This window comes from Empidonax traillii, unplaced genomic scaffold, assembly GCF_003031625.1.
Source record: "Empidonax traillii isolate 1590-97213 ecotype Southwest subspecies unplaced genomic scaffold, ASM303162v1 scaffold17:size2698205, whole genome shotgun sequence".
Taxonomy (NCBI): Eukaryota; Metazoa; Chordata; class Aves; order Passeriformes; family Tyrannidae; genus Empidonax; species Empidonax traillii.
The window spans coordinates 725247-741326 of record NW_020955210.1 but is presented as its reverse complement, the minus strand read 5'-3'; the positions used below and the strand labels follow the sequence as shown (position 1 = coordinate 741326).

Sequence of the window (16080 nt, the reverse complement as noted above, 5' to 3'; positions counted from 1 at the left end):
GTGACTGAACTATAAGGCCCCGACAGCAAAAGCCATCCCAAAAACATAACAGCTTTGCAGATACATCACTGTAATGACACAAAGTCAGGCTCTAGTTAACAAAATATTTCAAAAGAGTATTAGGAAAAAGCCATTAATGTAAACATACTGTTGTCCAACCACAACAACTTTGAGATGTCTTTCCTTCATGGGATGCACTGGAAACTGTGACCTTAATTGCTCTTGCAAGTCACAACCAGCCATCAAAGAGAGGTTGGCATTGCTTTTGTGATATCACCATTTTGACAGTATCTTAAATTAGAAGGAAGAGAAGATGCTTACGGAACAGAGCTGCATTTCCCAACAGCAGATTTCAACTTTAACCAAAGTTCTATGAGGGGGGAAAAAAAAAAAAAAAAAAAAAAAAGAAGTTTTTAAATATCTCCAATTCCAGTGGCCTTCACCTTCTGAGATGGAGGTCAGTGGGCTTTTCCTCTGGAGTATTGACCCAGCTTTCATCACAGTAGCTGGACTAAAGCATCTTCAATCTATTTGCTCCAAAGGAATTCTCCTAGTTTCTCTCCTGAGGGAGACTACATCGATCCTGTAAACTGAAATACTTGTACGCAAAGAAATCCTCTGAGCTGTGCTGGCCATACACATTTACATTGCACGTGACTTTTTTGCTGCACAAGTCTTCTTGTGCGTTTGTTCAGTATTTCAGCCAGTAGGACTTGCATGGCTTGCAATTTACCACAGTTACACAAACACTGCATAAAAATTTGAAGCGTGCTAATTACCGCTTAAAAATCCTTCTACAAAATTTCAAGACTGTCTATGGGTACATAACTCTTTTTCTCCTTCTAGAATTGCTCCTGTGTCTACTCTACTGTTGCCTTGGAAAGGCAAGACTGGGGGAGCAGACAATAACTTCATCTACCACAGGGTACACTAGGCAACACTATTAAGAACTTGCATTTTACAGATTTTCAGGTTCTGGTGACACCACAAGAGACTGTCTTTGAGAGCAACAGAGAAACTTTATTACCAGAGTGAAAGAACAAAAGTTCTCAAGAAGTTAGTTAGAAAGACAAGCTGCAGCAATGCATGGAGTGCTTGGTAAGTGCTGGAGTTCCCTCAGCCCTGGAACTAAGTATGTGTAACTGTGTACTAATCATGAGGCTGTAACATGCACTTTTACAGCACAGGTGTCCTAGGCCACATCTGGAAGAAGAAAAAACTGAAAACAAAACCAAAGGCAGACCTGGCATGGGCAAAATCTGCTGTTGAGTCATCTAAAGGAATATAATCTTACATCTTAAAGCCCCAAATACGCACCCTCTTCTTTCATTTCAAACAAGGACTCTTTCTCCAGAGCCATCAAATCTGCCAGTACCCAGTATATTGATGCCAGCTGGTACAGCTCGGGGCTTTGCCAAAACACCAGGTCATAGAGTTGGAAAAGATCATAAAGAAGTCAGAGGGCTGCTGACAGATTAAACCTGCAATACCATATTCAGAATACCAGAAACTTCCAGTCCACACTGGGCTGGTCAAGATGAGACAGAACAGATCCAGTCTGCTTGACTATGCAACTAATTGTTAAGGTTGCAGGATAGTTGAATAGATGGAAGTTCACAGCAAGGAAAGGTGAGTCAGGGAGTTTTGGTAAGCTTTCCCATCTCTGCTATGCAGCAAGTGGAAGGGGGTCTCACCCGTAGAGCTGAGGCAGCTAAATGGCTACTGGTAACAGAGCAGGTAAAAAATGCAAACCATCACATCTTCACACAGCAGGTCAAATCTTGTTCCTCCCCAAGTATTAACAACATACAGTTTTAACACAAAGATGCCAATCAAAAAGGATTCTAAAATATATTTTAGAAAAATCCAATTCAAATGGTTTTAACTTAGGTTTCCACACAGTGTGATCTTGATGTATTGCAGTCCCTGAATCTAAAGCTGCCAAAACATAGACCCAGCACCTGAACCCATGTGCTTTACCACATGTCGTAACAGCAGATTTAGGACAATTTGACAACTGTTTTTGGTCTATTTAGCTATAGTGTGTCAGCTGGGAAAAACACTTTCCAAGACAACTACTGCAGGAACTGTGGTATGATGCATTATCTTAGTGCCTGCCAGTACATACCCAGAAATCTGAGGAAAGTTGTCACCAGGGGTATAAATTATGTGAATGAAGATCTGGCTCTCAAACATCCACCATGGTCTAGAAAGTCATCAGCTTGCAAGCTTCTTGGTTCCTGATTTGAAATCAGTTTGCTTACAAACTGAGGAAATGGAGTGACTGAAAATGAAATCAATCTTTGTTCATTTAGGGGAAGTTCTTGAGGCAGTTACCCATGAAGGAATATAATTCAATCTGCAGGCTATACAAACTTGCAGGTAAAAATAGTTAAAATGCCATTGAGTGTTGATAAGTAGGACTCTGTACTAGAAGAGCACTGCTTTGAAGTACAAAATACCACACCCACTCCAACCATTCTCAAAACTACACAGGCACTGCTGTTAAATACTAAAGGAGTGAGCAGCAAACAACTTGGAAAGATGTAGTAATACTATTATGGATGTTAGCATAAGCATGAAGATTAAGAGGCAGTGAGCAGAACAGCAGGAGTCTCCAAAACTGACCAGAGATGCAGCATTCAGAGCTAGAAGAGCAGTTCCCCCACCTCCACCCAAACCATGGAGATAAGAAATGTTGATGTTCTCCCAATCTGCTGAAAGATCTCCTTTTCCCAAAGAAAACCAGCCTTATACCAGGTCTGCAGGCTAGGTTAGGTAGAGGCAGAGGAAGTGCTTGCAGGTGCCTGAAGAGAGCATTTCCTCTTAGGTGACTTTGTTACCAGATCTACAGCCTAGAAGGCAATGATAGTAGCCAATCTGGGTATGACATCGTGAGCAAAAGCCAAGACTGATACCAAGTCACAACTGGTGAACACCAAGGTGAGTGCAGAGAGAACACAAATCTAAAAACAAGTAATGAAGGTAACAGTCCTCGTGAAAGAAAGTTGTCAGCCCTTGGAGCTGGAATTGCTGGTTTGCCATTAAAGGCCATAAGAAAACGTGTCTGGGGCCCATGACAGCAACACAATGCCTTGCTTCCCACCTGACAGGCCCCCACCATCACCATCCTGGTCTCTACAAGGACACTGCTCAAAGCTGCAGAATGCTGATACCAAGGAAGAGTGAGGCAAGTTTTCTTCGGGCTTCTTAGAAAAAGCAGCAAGTGAGAAAGGAGGCAGATGGTTCCTACATGATCATTTCCACCTCCCCTCTCTATCCTCCAAGTACCCACCTTCTAGCCAGAAGAGATGCAGTTGAAGGAGATGTGTCTTGAACTACACAGCAGGCAGTCCATTACCACAGATTAGTATTCAGCTTTGGTAACATGACCCTCAACCAACCTATTTTCTTAGGGCCTCTGGCAAGTAAGAAATGAAAAGAAAGCCAGAGCGACAAAATTACCATAGAAAATGTCAAAGTAGAAACAAACAGAACTAGTGACACTAAAACTGTAATCAGCATTTAATTTAAATGGAAAAGGTTCATACATAACAAAAGGCTTCATATTACTTACAGCTGTGAAGAGATTTTGAAGGGTCTGCAATTTATTTTTTTTTTTTTAATCAAGCATACACAGAGAATTCTGGTTTCAGAAAAACCAAGAAGGTTAACAATTCGGGGATTTAAGTACACTCTAGGTTACACAGACTCTGGAGCAGGAAAACTGGGCAAAAATTTATTCTAACATATGTTACACAGCATGATACAAACCCTCAGGTTAGTCTTCTAACCTTTCTTCAGTGTTTAACATTAATTAAAATTAAAGTTAACATTTTATTAATAGTGAAGGACTGAAATCAGTATTTTGAAAGCATTCCACAAAACTTTTAAAATGTTCATATTCACTGACAAGGTATTATTCCTGTGTGACTTCTGAAATGAAAATATTAACTAAAAGTTCTATATAAAAATACTTTTAACAAAGTTTTTATTAGCATTATACACACAATAAAACTCAAAAAATAATTATATTTAATTAAAAGAGGATGGAACATCTTACATGCTATTCCATAGCAGAAATCTAATTTGTTCAAAGATAGAAAACCAAGCCTAACATCAGAGGTGAGTCTGCCAAGGTGGTGTCTTTTACCCACTGTGAACTGTATTATTGTACCTGAGGACTCCCCAGTTCCCCTGGTGCTGCTGCTTGCCTATATCACATTTTTATATTCTCCATCTGACAACAAGCAGCTTCAGTAACTCCTCTGCAAAATCCTAGTCTGCCACCAGCGCTGTCCAAGAGCAGCACCCAGAGGCTGAATATACTGCTACAGCAACACTGTGCATTCTGACCTGTTTCTTTCTGAGGAGCATTGTAAACCTTCATAATGATTATCTTTACAAGAAATTGTTGTTTAAGAGCTGACAAAACTCTTTCAATAGCAACAACAACAAAATGTTGGAGGCAAACAAACCTGATGAAAATCACACCTTTATAGCTACTGCCAGCAACATTTAAGAACAGATGATATATACACTTAGTGATGCTGAGCAAATAAGCAGCAGTCTTTGTTAATGTGTGTGTATAGTATTTTGACTGGCATCAGCACTGCAAAGTAGCACCTAGAAGGATGACTGCTGTCTAGAAAGCCAATTCCATTTTTCAAAGGCAGAAAGACATAAAAGAGGAAGGGTGCTCACCATTTCTTTCACCAGTTCGCAAAGCAGTACACTGTTTTTTTTCCCTTAAGTCCTGAAGGTAGTTGCTGTGGGAACAACTTGACTATGCAATAACAACAAAACTCCAGCAAAAAAATACCCTAGAGCATCTTTAAGAAGAATATGTTAACTGGAATCAGAACATAAAGAGGGATAGAAAACTGGATAAAAACCAATTCACTAAAGCTTCATCTTAAAGATCTCTGGCATCTAACAAGACTAATCTCTGTAAATTTAAAGCCTACATAGAGAAAAAGGATGACAAACTAAGAATACAATCACTAACATCATACTTATTTCCCCAAACACTTAATTAGAATAAAATGTACTTAAAAGAAAACATAGTGAAGACTGTATAATCACAAAACATGATTGCACCTACCTAACCTTTTATATTTTGAGATTTCAGATCAGGCCAATGATTTCAAAATCAAACTAAACCAGAAGTCTCAATCAAACTCCTGATGGAAAAGTTTCTCATCTGTTAAGCAGAGTTTGCTCCGTTCTCCTCAATTAAGCACTTTTCTTTTTTGCTCATCTGTTTTCTCATAATCATGTTTTTCACATGGCTCATACTCTTCACCTGGTTGCAGTGAAACTGGAATTGCATCAACTACAAGGAAGCAATCATTCCTCAGCACCTGCTCAGGATCAGTCTGTTCCAGCAGAACAAATTCCAGAGAAGAGATTTAACTTTATCATCCCATAGAGGGAGAAGGATTTAATCAGTGAGCAAAACAAACTCGATTTCAAATTAAACCCAAGCATTTGATGAACATATCTTCTAAGTGCTTCAGCAGCACTGACAGTCATAATGCTCATTAGCAACAAAATACAATCAAATGTTCAACACTAGGTCTGTCAAGCTGGTGCCAGTAGATTTCACAGAAAGCATGAGGTTTTGAAATTTTGAATTATAAATTCACTGAACCACTATAAATTACAGAAATGTTCAAACCGGTCTTTCTACTGAGAAGAAACAAAACAGATGCCATTCACCCTCTATAACTTCATCTTTTAATTTTTGTCATATTGTTTCATCTCTCTATGGGAGCATAGGGGGAAAAGAAAACCAAAGTACTGGGCTCTAGGTCAACAGCAGCTATTCTGCTATTTACCCATCACTTACACTTAGTGAAGTACACTCTTTGGATTTATCAGAAGGGATTACACGCCTAAATACTTAGCACATTAACATCACTAGACTCCATAGACACAACACAAATCCACACCTGCTACACATACGCGTAAGCACGAGCTGTTGAGGAAGAAAGAGAACACACTGGATTTGGACAAAGGGACTACAAAAAAGACAATCTCAAATTCTGATCTAGACATCTAGATTACTAAACCTCAACAGGACCAGAATTTTTCCATAGGAAGGCTTGCTTGTTCACAGTCTCCAAGCCAGCAACTCCTCTGATCAGGGTCAATATTAACAGCAAGGCATAAGACACCTGTACACCTCTCACCTATCCCTCTTTCATCCAGACAGAAGAATCACTGTGATGCAAAGGAATGTACACAACTAGTCAAAAACTTGAAGACAGAAACAAGCAATTGCTAATTCTTTCACTAACTATCAGAGTGACTCTGGAGAACTAGTCACTCCCCAAATAATCTGAAATCTGGGCTAAAAGATGGGATCTGAAAACTGTTAATCTTGCAGGCATAAAGGGTTGTTCAATATCTGTAAAACATTTTAAATACTCAAAAGAAAATCTCTAGTTAAGGGGATGTGCAATGAAATACAGGAGTGAACCATGACCACATACTTCCTCTATAAAACAAAGTGAGGAAAATCTGAGCACTTGAAGAGCTTGAAAAGCTTTGTACTTGTGTATTTGCATTTTGAGATACTGTCAAATGTCTATCAACAATAAATATCACCTTCTTACACTGAGGAAACTGAAAATTGATTCCACAAGGAATACTGCCGTAGGACAACATTTCATCTTGTTTACTCCATTTCATTTTGTTTGATCTTACTTCCTTTTTTTTTATTTTAATACACAAAGCTGGATGCTGAAACACACTTAACATTGAAGGCTGACATAGTTAACTGAGTGGCTGCAAGACCTTTTCACTAAACATTGCCTTTCCTCAACAGTTACCTACCATTAATATCCCTGTTTTAAAGCTTTATGTTATTTTCCTGTGGCAGTTTTGCATTTGTTGAAAACAATAAAAATTTTACTGGTTGCAAGCGTGGAATTCCTCTGGGCACGAGATTGAGATGGAAGGGAAATTATGGTCTGTCAAGAGCCTGCAGATGGGCATGGAGATTAATTCTGAATAAGCTGATTATAGATAAAGCACTTTAAAGCAAAATAGATTTTCCCCAAGAACTGGGACAAGGATTAACAGCCAGAGGTCTAAAAGATTCCCCAAGAAACAGCTGAAAGATATTTATTAGTACTACATTTCTTAGTAAAACCCTCATCTGTATTTCTGAGCACTGCAGGCAACACAGATTGCTTACTGGTGGGCTTTAGTGGTGAGGCACGTGCATGCACATGCATGCAGGATGAATCCTTAAAAATAAAGTAAAAATCCAATGCTGCTTCATCGGGGGAAAATAAAAAAAAGAAATTTGCTCTTCTTAATTCATTCCTGCTAAAAACAATACCAGCTAAATTAATTGTTCTTGAAACAAAAGCAGCTGTTTTCTCTACAGAAGAACACAGAAATATAATACCCTGAAACCAACCATTTAAACTTTGATTTGTCTCCTTCAGACTTTGTTTGTAAAGCATTATCATAACACAAATTTTATGGAAAAGAGAAGTGAATCAACTAGTTTTAATGTCCCAAGAAATCTTTCCTAATTCCTTGAACAGTTAAGTTTCCCTTAAACATGAAAGAAAGTTGGGGAGTTTTAGTATCTAAGGATTATTATGCTTAATCCTGAATGCTGCACTGGGCAGATGGCTCTGTACAAATTTCATGAAATACATTTAAGACCCCCTAGCTGGCCCTAATGTTCAATAATGAAGTACCAAATCTTCTTTCCTATAGTATTGTGTGTTTCATGAGATTCACCTAATTTTTAATAAAAAAAAAAAATCAGGCAACGGTAATGAGCTACAAGATACGCATTTACAGGATCACCTCCCTGCTCAAATGCTGCATGTTTTATTTTTCTATTTTCCATAGTAGTGTCCCATTGGAGACAATTTTGCAGAAGGATTTGGTAGACAGTCCTGTGCATTATCAGTAATGTTTTCAGAACATTGTCAAAGTGAAGTTGTTAAAAGACATACTGTAGAGGAGTCATCTAATAAAGCAAGATTATTTGCAGTGCTGTGTTATACATTGATACACAAACTACCCTGCCAGGACACTGGAGCCATTATAGCTGTGTTAGTCTGGTACTGTATCATGACAGTTTCTTAACCTAAAGACAGTAACCAGGTTACACTAAGCTCATAATGAACACAACTCCAGTAATTCAACTCCATCTTAAACAGTCATCTCTGTAAAGCTGGCAAATCATCAATACACAAGTTACCAAGAAAGAGGGATTTATTATTTGGTCTTAATTCCTGGCCAGAAGACTGAAAGATTATGAGAATGGCAGTTACACAAGATAATAAACCCAAGGAAATGCAAGCACTCAAGTAAAGGATGCACAGAGATGAGGATATAAAATTGGGTGCTTAACCAAGAGAAAGATAAGTTTGTGAAAGATCAACTTCAGAGTTGGAGAGCCAAGTTGTAAAGCATGAAGGTGCACAGATCTTAATCTCAAATAGTCACTGGGGCACTGGATAAGCTTCAAAAAAAAAAGGATCTGAAAACAGAGTTAAGGGGGGAAATAGTTGCTGGCATAAGGTAGACAGAGAATAACAGTATTGAGAGTAGAAAGAATGAAAACAGTGACACATATTTGTATCATACAGGGTTCACTTATATCTGTGGATTTGTTTCGGAGGTATAGGAAAACTTGTTTTACAAAAAAGAAACTCAGCCCAAAGAATAGAGGGCACAGTACAGTTTTTCAACTGCATTTAAGTGATTAAAATGGAATTTGGTGTTTTTATTAATGCTCAAGCAATGTGCAGTCATTATGCAGTAAGACAGATGAACAAAGTCAGCTTTCTCACTTCAGTAAAAAAATAGATTTCTAATTAAAACACCTCCTTTGAGGCTGAATCTCAATGACTTATTCCCCAAGTCTGTATATTGTGTCATTCAATTAATGGTGAAGAAGTTGCTCCTTCTGAGGTCTGAGTTAAATATTAAGAAAACTCTGGGGCTTTCGACCTTCTCAGTCATCATTTTATTTGTGCATTCTATCCAGAATTATGCAAATAGTCAATTAAGAACATTTCTCAACCCAGCACTTAAAATGAAATATTTGACTTTAAAATTTGATCAGCAACTTCTAAGCAAGAGCAGTGTTATCTTCCTTGTCTGACAATTGACATACCATGGCAACCGCATCTACCTCAGGTGTTCCATCTTCTTATATGCCAAACTCCTGGTTTTGAATGCAAAGCTCTAATAACACTGGTGGGTTTTTCCCCTTTAGTTAGGAAAATCAAACATCAGTCAAGGAGATTCACCAGGTTTCAAATGAAAATGGATTAATACAATAAAATGGCAGGCAAAGACTGTTTTCTAATTTTAAACTAGGGTAAAACATGCAAGGTGCTCAAGTTTCCCTTACACAGAAATAAGAGGGGAAAAAATAGTATCAGAAGAAACTTTTAGGGGTCAGAAGAAATAGACATTTAAAAATATGACTCAAAAGTACATGGCCAAGTTATGTGTTTAATTAAATAATCCTCTTTAAGAAACGTTGAGGGGTAAGTGCACTCCAACAGACAAATGTGAACTCTGTACCCACAAACCAAGAATAATCCCCCCAGTCTTCACTATCGCACAGAAACATGTTTGAGTACAGCACTTTCCAGACACTGCCAGCAGGTTAAGCTGAAAATCCCTCCCCTCTGAACAATTACATAGACAGCAAAAGGAAGCATGTGTTTTGTCATTGCTGGGCTCTCGGGACACAGATCAGCAGAGAACTCGGAAAAATCACTGTCTCCATTTTTGAAGTGTCTCTGCTGCTTAATGAAGGAGAACACAATTTCAGATGCCTAACGTGAAACTGGCAACTGCTGAACGTAATACTAACACTTGAGCTAGAATTATCCATCAAAGGTGATACAAGACCAAGGCTGAGCTGAAGAATAGTTACATGTGGGGCAATTTGAAATTCAGCTGGCAAATTCGGATGAGCCTTCAGAATGCCAATTGTGCTGCATCCCAGATAGTCTCTTCAAGCAGAGTCAATCATTTGTTTCAGCCTTTATTTCTTGGGGGTTTCTGTTTGGTTTGGGGTGAGGTTTTTTACTTTTTTTTTTTTTTTTGCCCTCACTTCTACTTACAAAACTGTTTAGAACAGATGAAGATCTGATAATGGTAATAGAAGTGTTCTAACTAAATCTTACAATGTTAATAAATTATAAACATCTATGACTTCAAGCTACACTTTAGCTCATCTATTTCATTGCTTACTCATCTGAGTAGAAAAATGACTTCATTTTAAGCAACAGCTTCCTAAAGTGGGAATAAAGCATAATGAAGAGTGACTTTTATATGAATCAGCTTCATCTTCTCAACCCAGGTAGCTGACAGTGGCTACCTATCAACTTGCACTATTAGGAAGTGTTTTTAAAATGCTGCAGCAGAGAAGGCATTACTGAAGCTGAACCTGTGCAGATGAAAGAACTGCCAGTATTTCCCAGGAAGCTCCCCATATACCTGGAGCTCCACCTGATACTCAATGAACCGGTTCCAATATATTAACTGCTCGTGCAAAATCACTGCACGGGAACATAAGCACTTGCTGGGTAGCTTGTGGCTTTTCAAGTTTGGGATCTTTGAACTTTTCCCATTTAGAACACATGGCACTGCCAGCCTGAGCTGGGGAGGCAGCAATAGAGTGCCAGAAAACAATAAGGACACGGATGAGATGCTGTCCAACATACCACCTAATGAAGGAAAGTAGGCTGCTTTCTCCTCCCTAGCATACCACCCACTAAGAAACTATTAAAGCTCATAAGGTAACAAAGAATACAAATTGCAAAACCTCTCAGGTAAGAAAAAAAATTTACAAATATATAAAGACATTTTGAAGCACTATTTTGAAGAACTTTATTTCTTCCAGCTTTCCTATTTTTTCTTCTCTGCCTTTCTGCTCTTAACCTGGAACTAATTGCTTCCCCACACCTTGTTTCCAGTATATTTTGGAATTGTCTGCTGCCAAAATAAGAGCTATACACCAAGTTTCTATTCTCTTCCATGACAGCAGCCAGCACCAGCTATAGACAGACTGGAGAAGACTAGTTTGCAGATTGCCAGGAGTCCTTGGTAACACATCAGTTACCAGCTCCGCTTGTGATCACGCAGAAAGTGCGAGCCCTGAGCATTACTGACACCTTTACAGAGAAGGCACACACTGGACCCAGACTGTGAACAATGGGTGAAACTTTCCTGTTCTATCATGCAAGCTGCTTCTTTCAGCACAGCCCATACCTGCAGGAAGGACTAAAGAGAAGGACAGTCTTCCTCAGCTCTTGTAATTTTCACAATTACATCATCTGTAATGAGTCTGACCTTTCAGAAAATTCAGCTGTCCAAAATTTGTAAGGTTCCCCATCTACAACAGTTGGAATTTAATTTTATGTTAAGTGGAAGAGGAAGTTTTTTGATGTCATTTCAAATTCATTGTAATCATCAGGATTAGGAATAGCAAAGTTTGTGTATAATTCTGACTCTGCTATCATACCAAGCAACAGTAACCTACTATATCAGGATTAAAAACCAGCTTCTGTATCACAATTCAGAAACTGAACATATTCTCAAACACATATTTTCCTCAGTCTCCTTCCTGGAAACCCAAGAGGATCCCCTAAAACCTAATCACTGAGAAAGGTGTTCCCCTCATTTATGTGACACACCAAATGTTTGTAGCCCTTTGCCAACTTGTTTCCCAAATCAAAAGGCTGGGTTTTTTTCATTTAATTAGCTGATCACCAATAACCATAATAGCAACATCATTCATCTACGAGCAACACCAGGTTCTATAATTCATTGACTTTTTTCTCTCATAAACAGGCACATTTTTCATGTTGCCTCATTATTCAAGAATCTTTTTCCCAATAGGTTTCATTAGTGTATCTCCTTTTAAATCCCTCTTGGGACCTTACTGCCCCTTTACAATCTTTGAGGCACACATGCAGGTTCCTTTTTCCCTTAAGCATCATCAAAATAATTAATGCACGATCAAACAAACAGCAGTGAAGTTGACGTGAATATTACCAGTGAAGATGAAGAAATATTTACATTCTTTAAACTTCTCTGAGGGGTAGTGGGAAACCCTGAAAACTGGGACATTGACTTCTGTCACAAAAGAGGAGGCATACACATTAGCAACAAAGTTAAAGTAATACACAACCAGAACAGTAAAAAGAGTTGGACAAAACTTATCATGCTGTGAACCCAACTGTATATCCAAGTAGTTACCACTTACTTGGAATAGACTAAATTAATGTTTCTAAACCAATCTGAAAAACAACAGACAAAAATACCAACACACTAACATTTTCATACTTCCTCAAAGTTGTTCTTTTCAACCAGCTTCCCCCTTATTTGGGCCTTTAAGCTTTTCACAATTTTCTTAACTGATAATAAGTTGTTAATATCAGGTCTTCTATTCAGTCATTCCTCTGCCTGATGTTTTGGACTAGGAAGAAAAGACAAAAATCAGGAAAAGTTAAAGCTTTCTATTTTGATATGCTTTAGTCCAACTGCCTGGAGCCTATTCAAATTTAGCTTTTCAGGGTCTTCTTTCCCCACAGAAGAGGGAGTTGACTGTGTTTCGTTTTCAGTACACTAACAATCTTTCAGAAAACCAACATTCTACTTCGAGCTCAGTCACCTTAAGTTACATTCTACTGATTTGTCATGAATCCAGAGATTCCAGCTTCCACTGCTTTATTTTTTAAGGAAGTATCTTTGTATTTAACTGAAATGAAGCATTGGCTAAGGTAATGTAGCAGTGGAAATCTTAAGCTTTATCCCAACCTACCTCTCATCATCAATATACCCCTAGAATTTTCTCATAAAAAGATAGAAGCACTTATCAAAAAGAAATTATGTTAGAAAGGGTTACCTGCAGAGATCTGTGTCATAGAAATAGATAAGGCATAAACATACCTCAGCACCGGCAAAGTATCTGTTTCGTATGACGGTGATCATACTTTGCTCATGATGAACTTCATTCATAACTTTATTGTAAGTATTTATAATTATTCCTTTCTCTGCTTCATGACTGAATTACATAGAGGGAGATTAAATATTGATAGTCATTCCTCATTTATACATACCAACATTTAAGATGTACAACCTTTACTGAGAAGTTCCACTGTTAATGGGAAACAATTTATCAGATTTTTCTCTCTCTTCTTATGGAGGTTTTAAAAGGGAAATTAGCAAGTCTAAGAGTTCATCCAAGAGTTTCAATAGAATAAAATTGATTAGCACTTCTACATAGAAGTCCAATTTCACATTCCACGTGCTACAAAAGAATTCTGTTTGAGGATACCACAGTCAAATAGATATGGAACATTAGAACATGCAACCAGCGAGAGTCACTGGTTCTATTGCCAAGAGCAATCACAAGCAGATTAAACTACTGGTTTGTTGTTAGTATGATGCTACATCAGAGGACAGATGTAACTTAGACAATGAAAGTATCTCAGCATCAGAAAAAGAGAATGGAGGAAATGTTTATCAGAAAATATAAATAACTGAGAAAAAGGCTAGCACCATCACAGACAAAGATTATCAGTGAGGCAAGAACACTTACCCCATGCAAAATGAAAGTGATGAAAAACTGTTCATCTCTTAAGACTGGAAAAAGTAAGTTTATCCACACACATTCACCCAGAGAGGCAATCCCATCATTTTAATCGGAATTTTCACCTCTATTTTCAGCACAAGCACCAAAACTTGGTAAGGCTCAAAGAAAGCTTCTCTGCATATAGAGAGGGAAGAACTAGCTCTCCCAGTATTTCTTGTTTAGGCCAGCTGTACATACAGCTAAGTTCTTGTAACAAAATCTGTCTTTCCTGCCTGTTGCCTGGAAAATACATTCTTTTGTCCCTGGGGAGTAACCCAAGCAGCTTTCTATCACATTTCCACAAAAAAAGAAAAACAAAAAAAAGCTGCCTTGCACCAAATATCTTGTCTGATACATTAAGGAAAGTTTTAAACTGAAACCAAAGATATGTAAAATATATAAAAGTCACGACAGAGCTGGCATGATTAGACGTTACATCTAATTCTATATCCAGTTCTTCAGAAACAGCCAACTCAACCTTTTTGAGAATTTAATCTGCACTGCCAACCACTTGCTCTAAATCAGAAAATGCTTCTAACATCAGGTTACAACACTTCAAAGAGCAGAAAGAAACAATCAGCCTTCCAACTGAAAATAAGAAGGCAACAAGCAGACAGCAAAAACAAGTAAGAAATGCAAAGAGTTAGCACTACTGGAAATCTAATCAGGACTTGTGTCAGATCTCACCTCATGCTTGAGTAAAATAACAATGTCTAGAATTAACCGAGTTAAGATTCACTAGGCAAAAATAAAGTTGGTTCTTGCCTTGACTGGGCTTTATTTTCCTAATCTCATTTTTCTTTTTATCAGAAATGAAACCAAAGAAGAAGAATCCAAACCCTCCCATTGAGTTTCTTGTCAAAAAAATCAATGTGTGCTGCCCACACAGTGGTACATGAGATTTCCATTCCTATATGCTACAGCCTGAGATAAAGACACATCCTGGGATCTATTTCACAGTTTATCAAGTGTGAAATAAGGTTAAAGACTTCAGCAGGAAACCATAAGTGCTTTCATAAAAGTCAGAAATAACTTTGCTTCAAGATATAAGGTGCAGAAGGTGTCAGAGAAAAATCAGTAAGATCAGCTTATAATTACACTGACTGTTATTTTTAGCAAAGTTTTGCTGTTCATATCTGCAGAAGAAGAGATATTACACTGGGAAGCAGAATTAAAAATACGGTCCCATATTTAACATGCAAGATACCAGTCATAACAAAAACCTGCAAACCCCATCTGGTTTATTTACCCAACAAGCTTGTGTATTCCACTAAATACTGTGAAAGTATTTTATTTTTTTAATCTTAATGGAGCTAAAACAAACAAACACACACTTTAACAGTTCAGGTTCAAACAGTCTTGCTCCCAAAAGCCTGGAGTTGTATATTGGAGTCCTACAGGCTCTGAAAATTTCCTTTTCGACCCATTTCCTATTGTATATATTCTCACAGATGCTACAGTAGATTAATTTGGACTCAGAGAGAGAGGAAAAGGAGTATGTATTTAAAATAAAGAGAAGGGAAACACTTCAAAGAAACATTTCCTTTACATGATTGCTCACTTATTTCTTTTTTAAAGGAGGTAGAACTTAAATTGCAAGAGAAAAACTGCATATCAAAAGTCAAAGTGATTAAGAAGATAAATGAAAATTTCTTTCTTGGCCTATCTACCAGTGCTTTACCAACCCATGCCAAAAGTCTGTACATTACCTCTGAAGGAAGCACTTGCAGAAAAGTTCAGATTTGAAATACGTAAACCAAAGCTCATCGCTGTACTAACAAACTTGAGTCACTTTCATGCAGACTGAATAGCAATCACAGAAACCCACCTGCAGGTTTGTTTGCCCCCTCTAATAACTGACGTGATTATAAACATCTGTAAGTAATTATATTCATTAACATTATACTCCACGTGGCATGCACCAAGTCTACACTGCTGCTGCACATCATTTATCACCTGGTCAAAGAACACTGATACTCATAGCAGCATCTGGCCACAGTAAATGCTCCGGGTGCAAAGAAATGCAAGAGCAGAAAACTTACTCACTACGAAAGGGCACAAACCTTGTGCATTATGTATAATTCATGTGGTTAGGAAGGTTATGTTGACACAAACTGAGAACGTTTACATGCAAGCATGACAAGGAGATCAGGGAAGCTGAGCCTGCAGGAATGAAGAGAGAGAAGCTGACAGTCCTTCCAGGAAGATTAAGAGTCCTAAACTGAGTAAAAACATAGATATCAAGCATAGAGACAGGAAAGTCACAGTTACCCTCCTACTTTGCATTTTCTTTATAGGCAGAACTCAATGGATGGCAATCCACTGGCACCATGGCACCACCCATCTCCTTTTATGAGAAATAACCCACACCCAACTGCAATGCTCCAAACCTCCTACAACTCAGAGTGAGAGATACAGAACATCAGAGTGGTATTGCAGAATGG

The 16080-nt window shown here is 38.1% G+C and overlaps 1 protein-coding gene across 1 annotated transcript in view; it reads right to left on the bottom strand.

Moving 5' to 3' along the window:
* Positions 1-5231: 5231 nt before the first annotated feature.
* The window catches only part of STK31 (serine/threonine kinase 31), a 32894-nt gene continuing 22045 nt past the window's right edge, over positions 5232-16080 (bottom strand). The window contains 6 exon segments of the mRNA XM_027896630.1: positions 5232-5374; positions 5377-5426; positions 9156-9250; positions 12346-12475; positions 12950-13066; positions 14068-14189. Of these exon segments, the coding sequence (XP_027752431.1) occupies positions 5232-5374; positions 5377-5426; positions 9156-9250; positions 12346-12475; positions 12950-13066; positions 14068-14189 (657 nt within the window).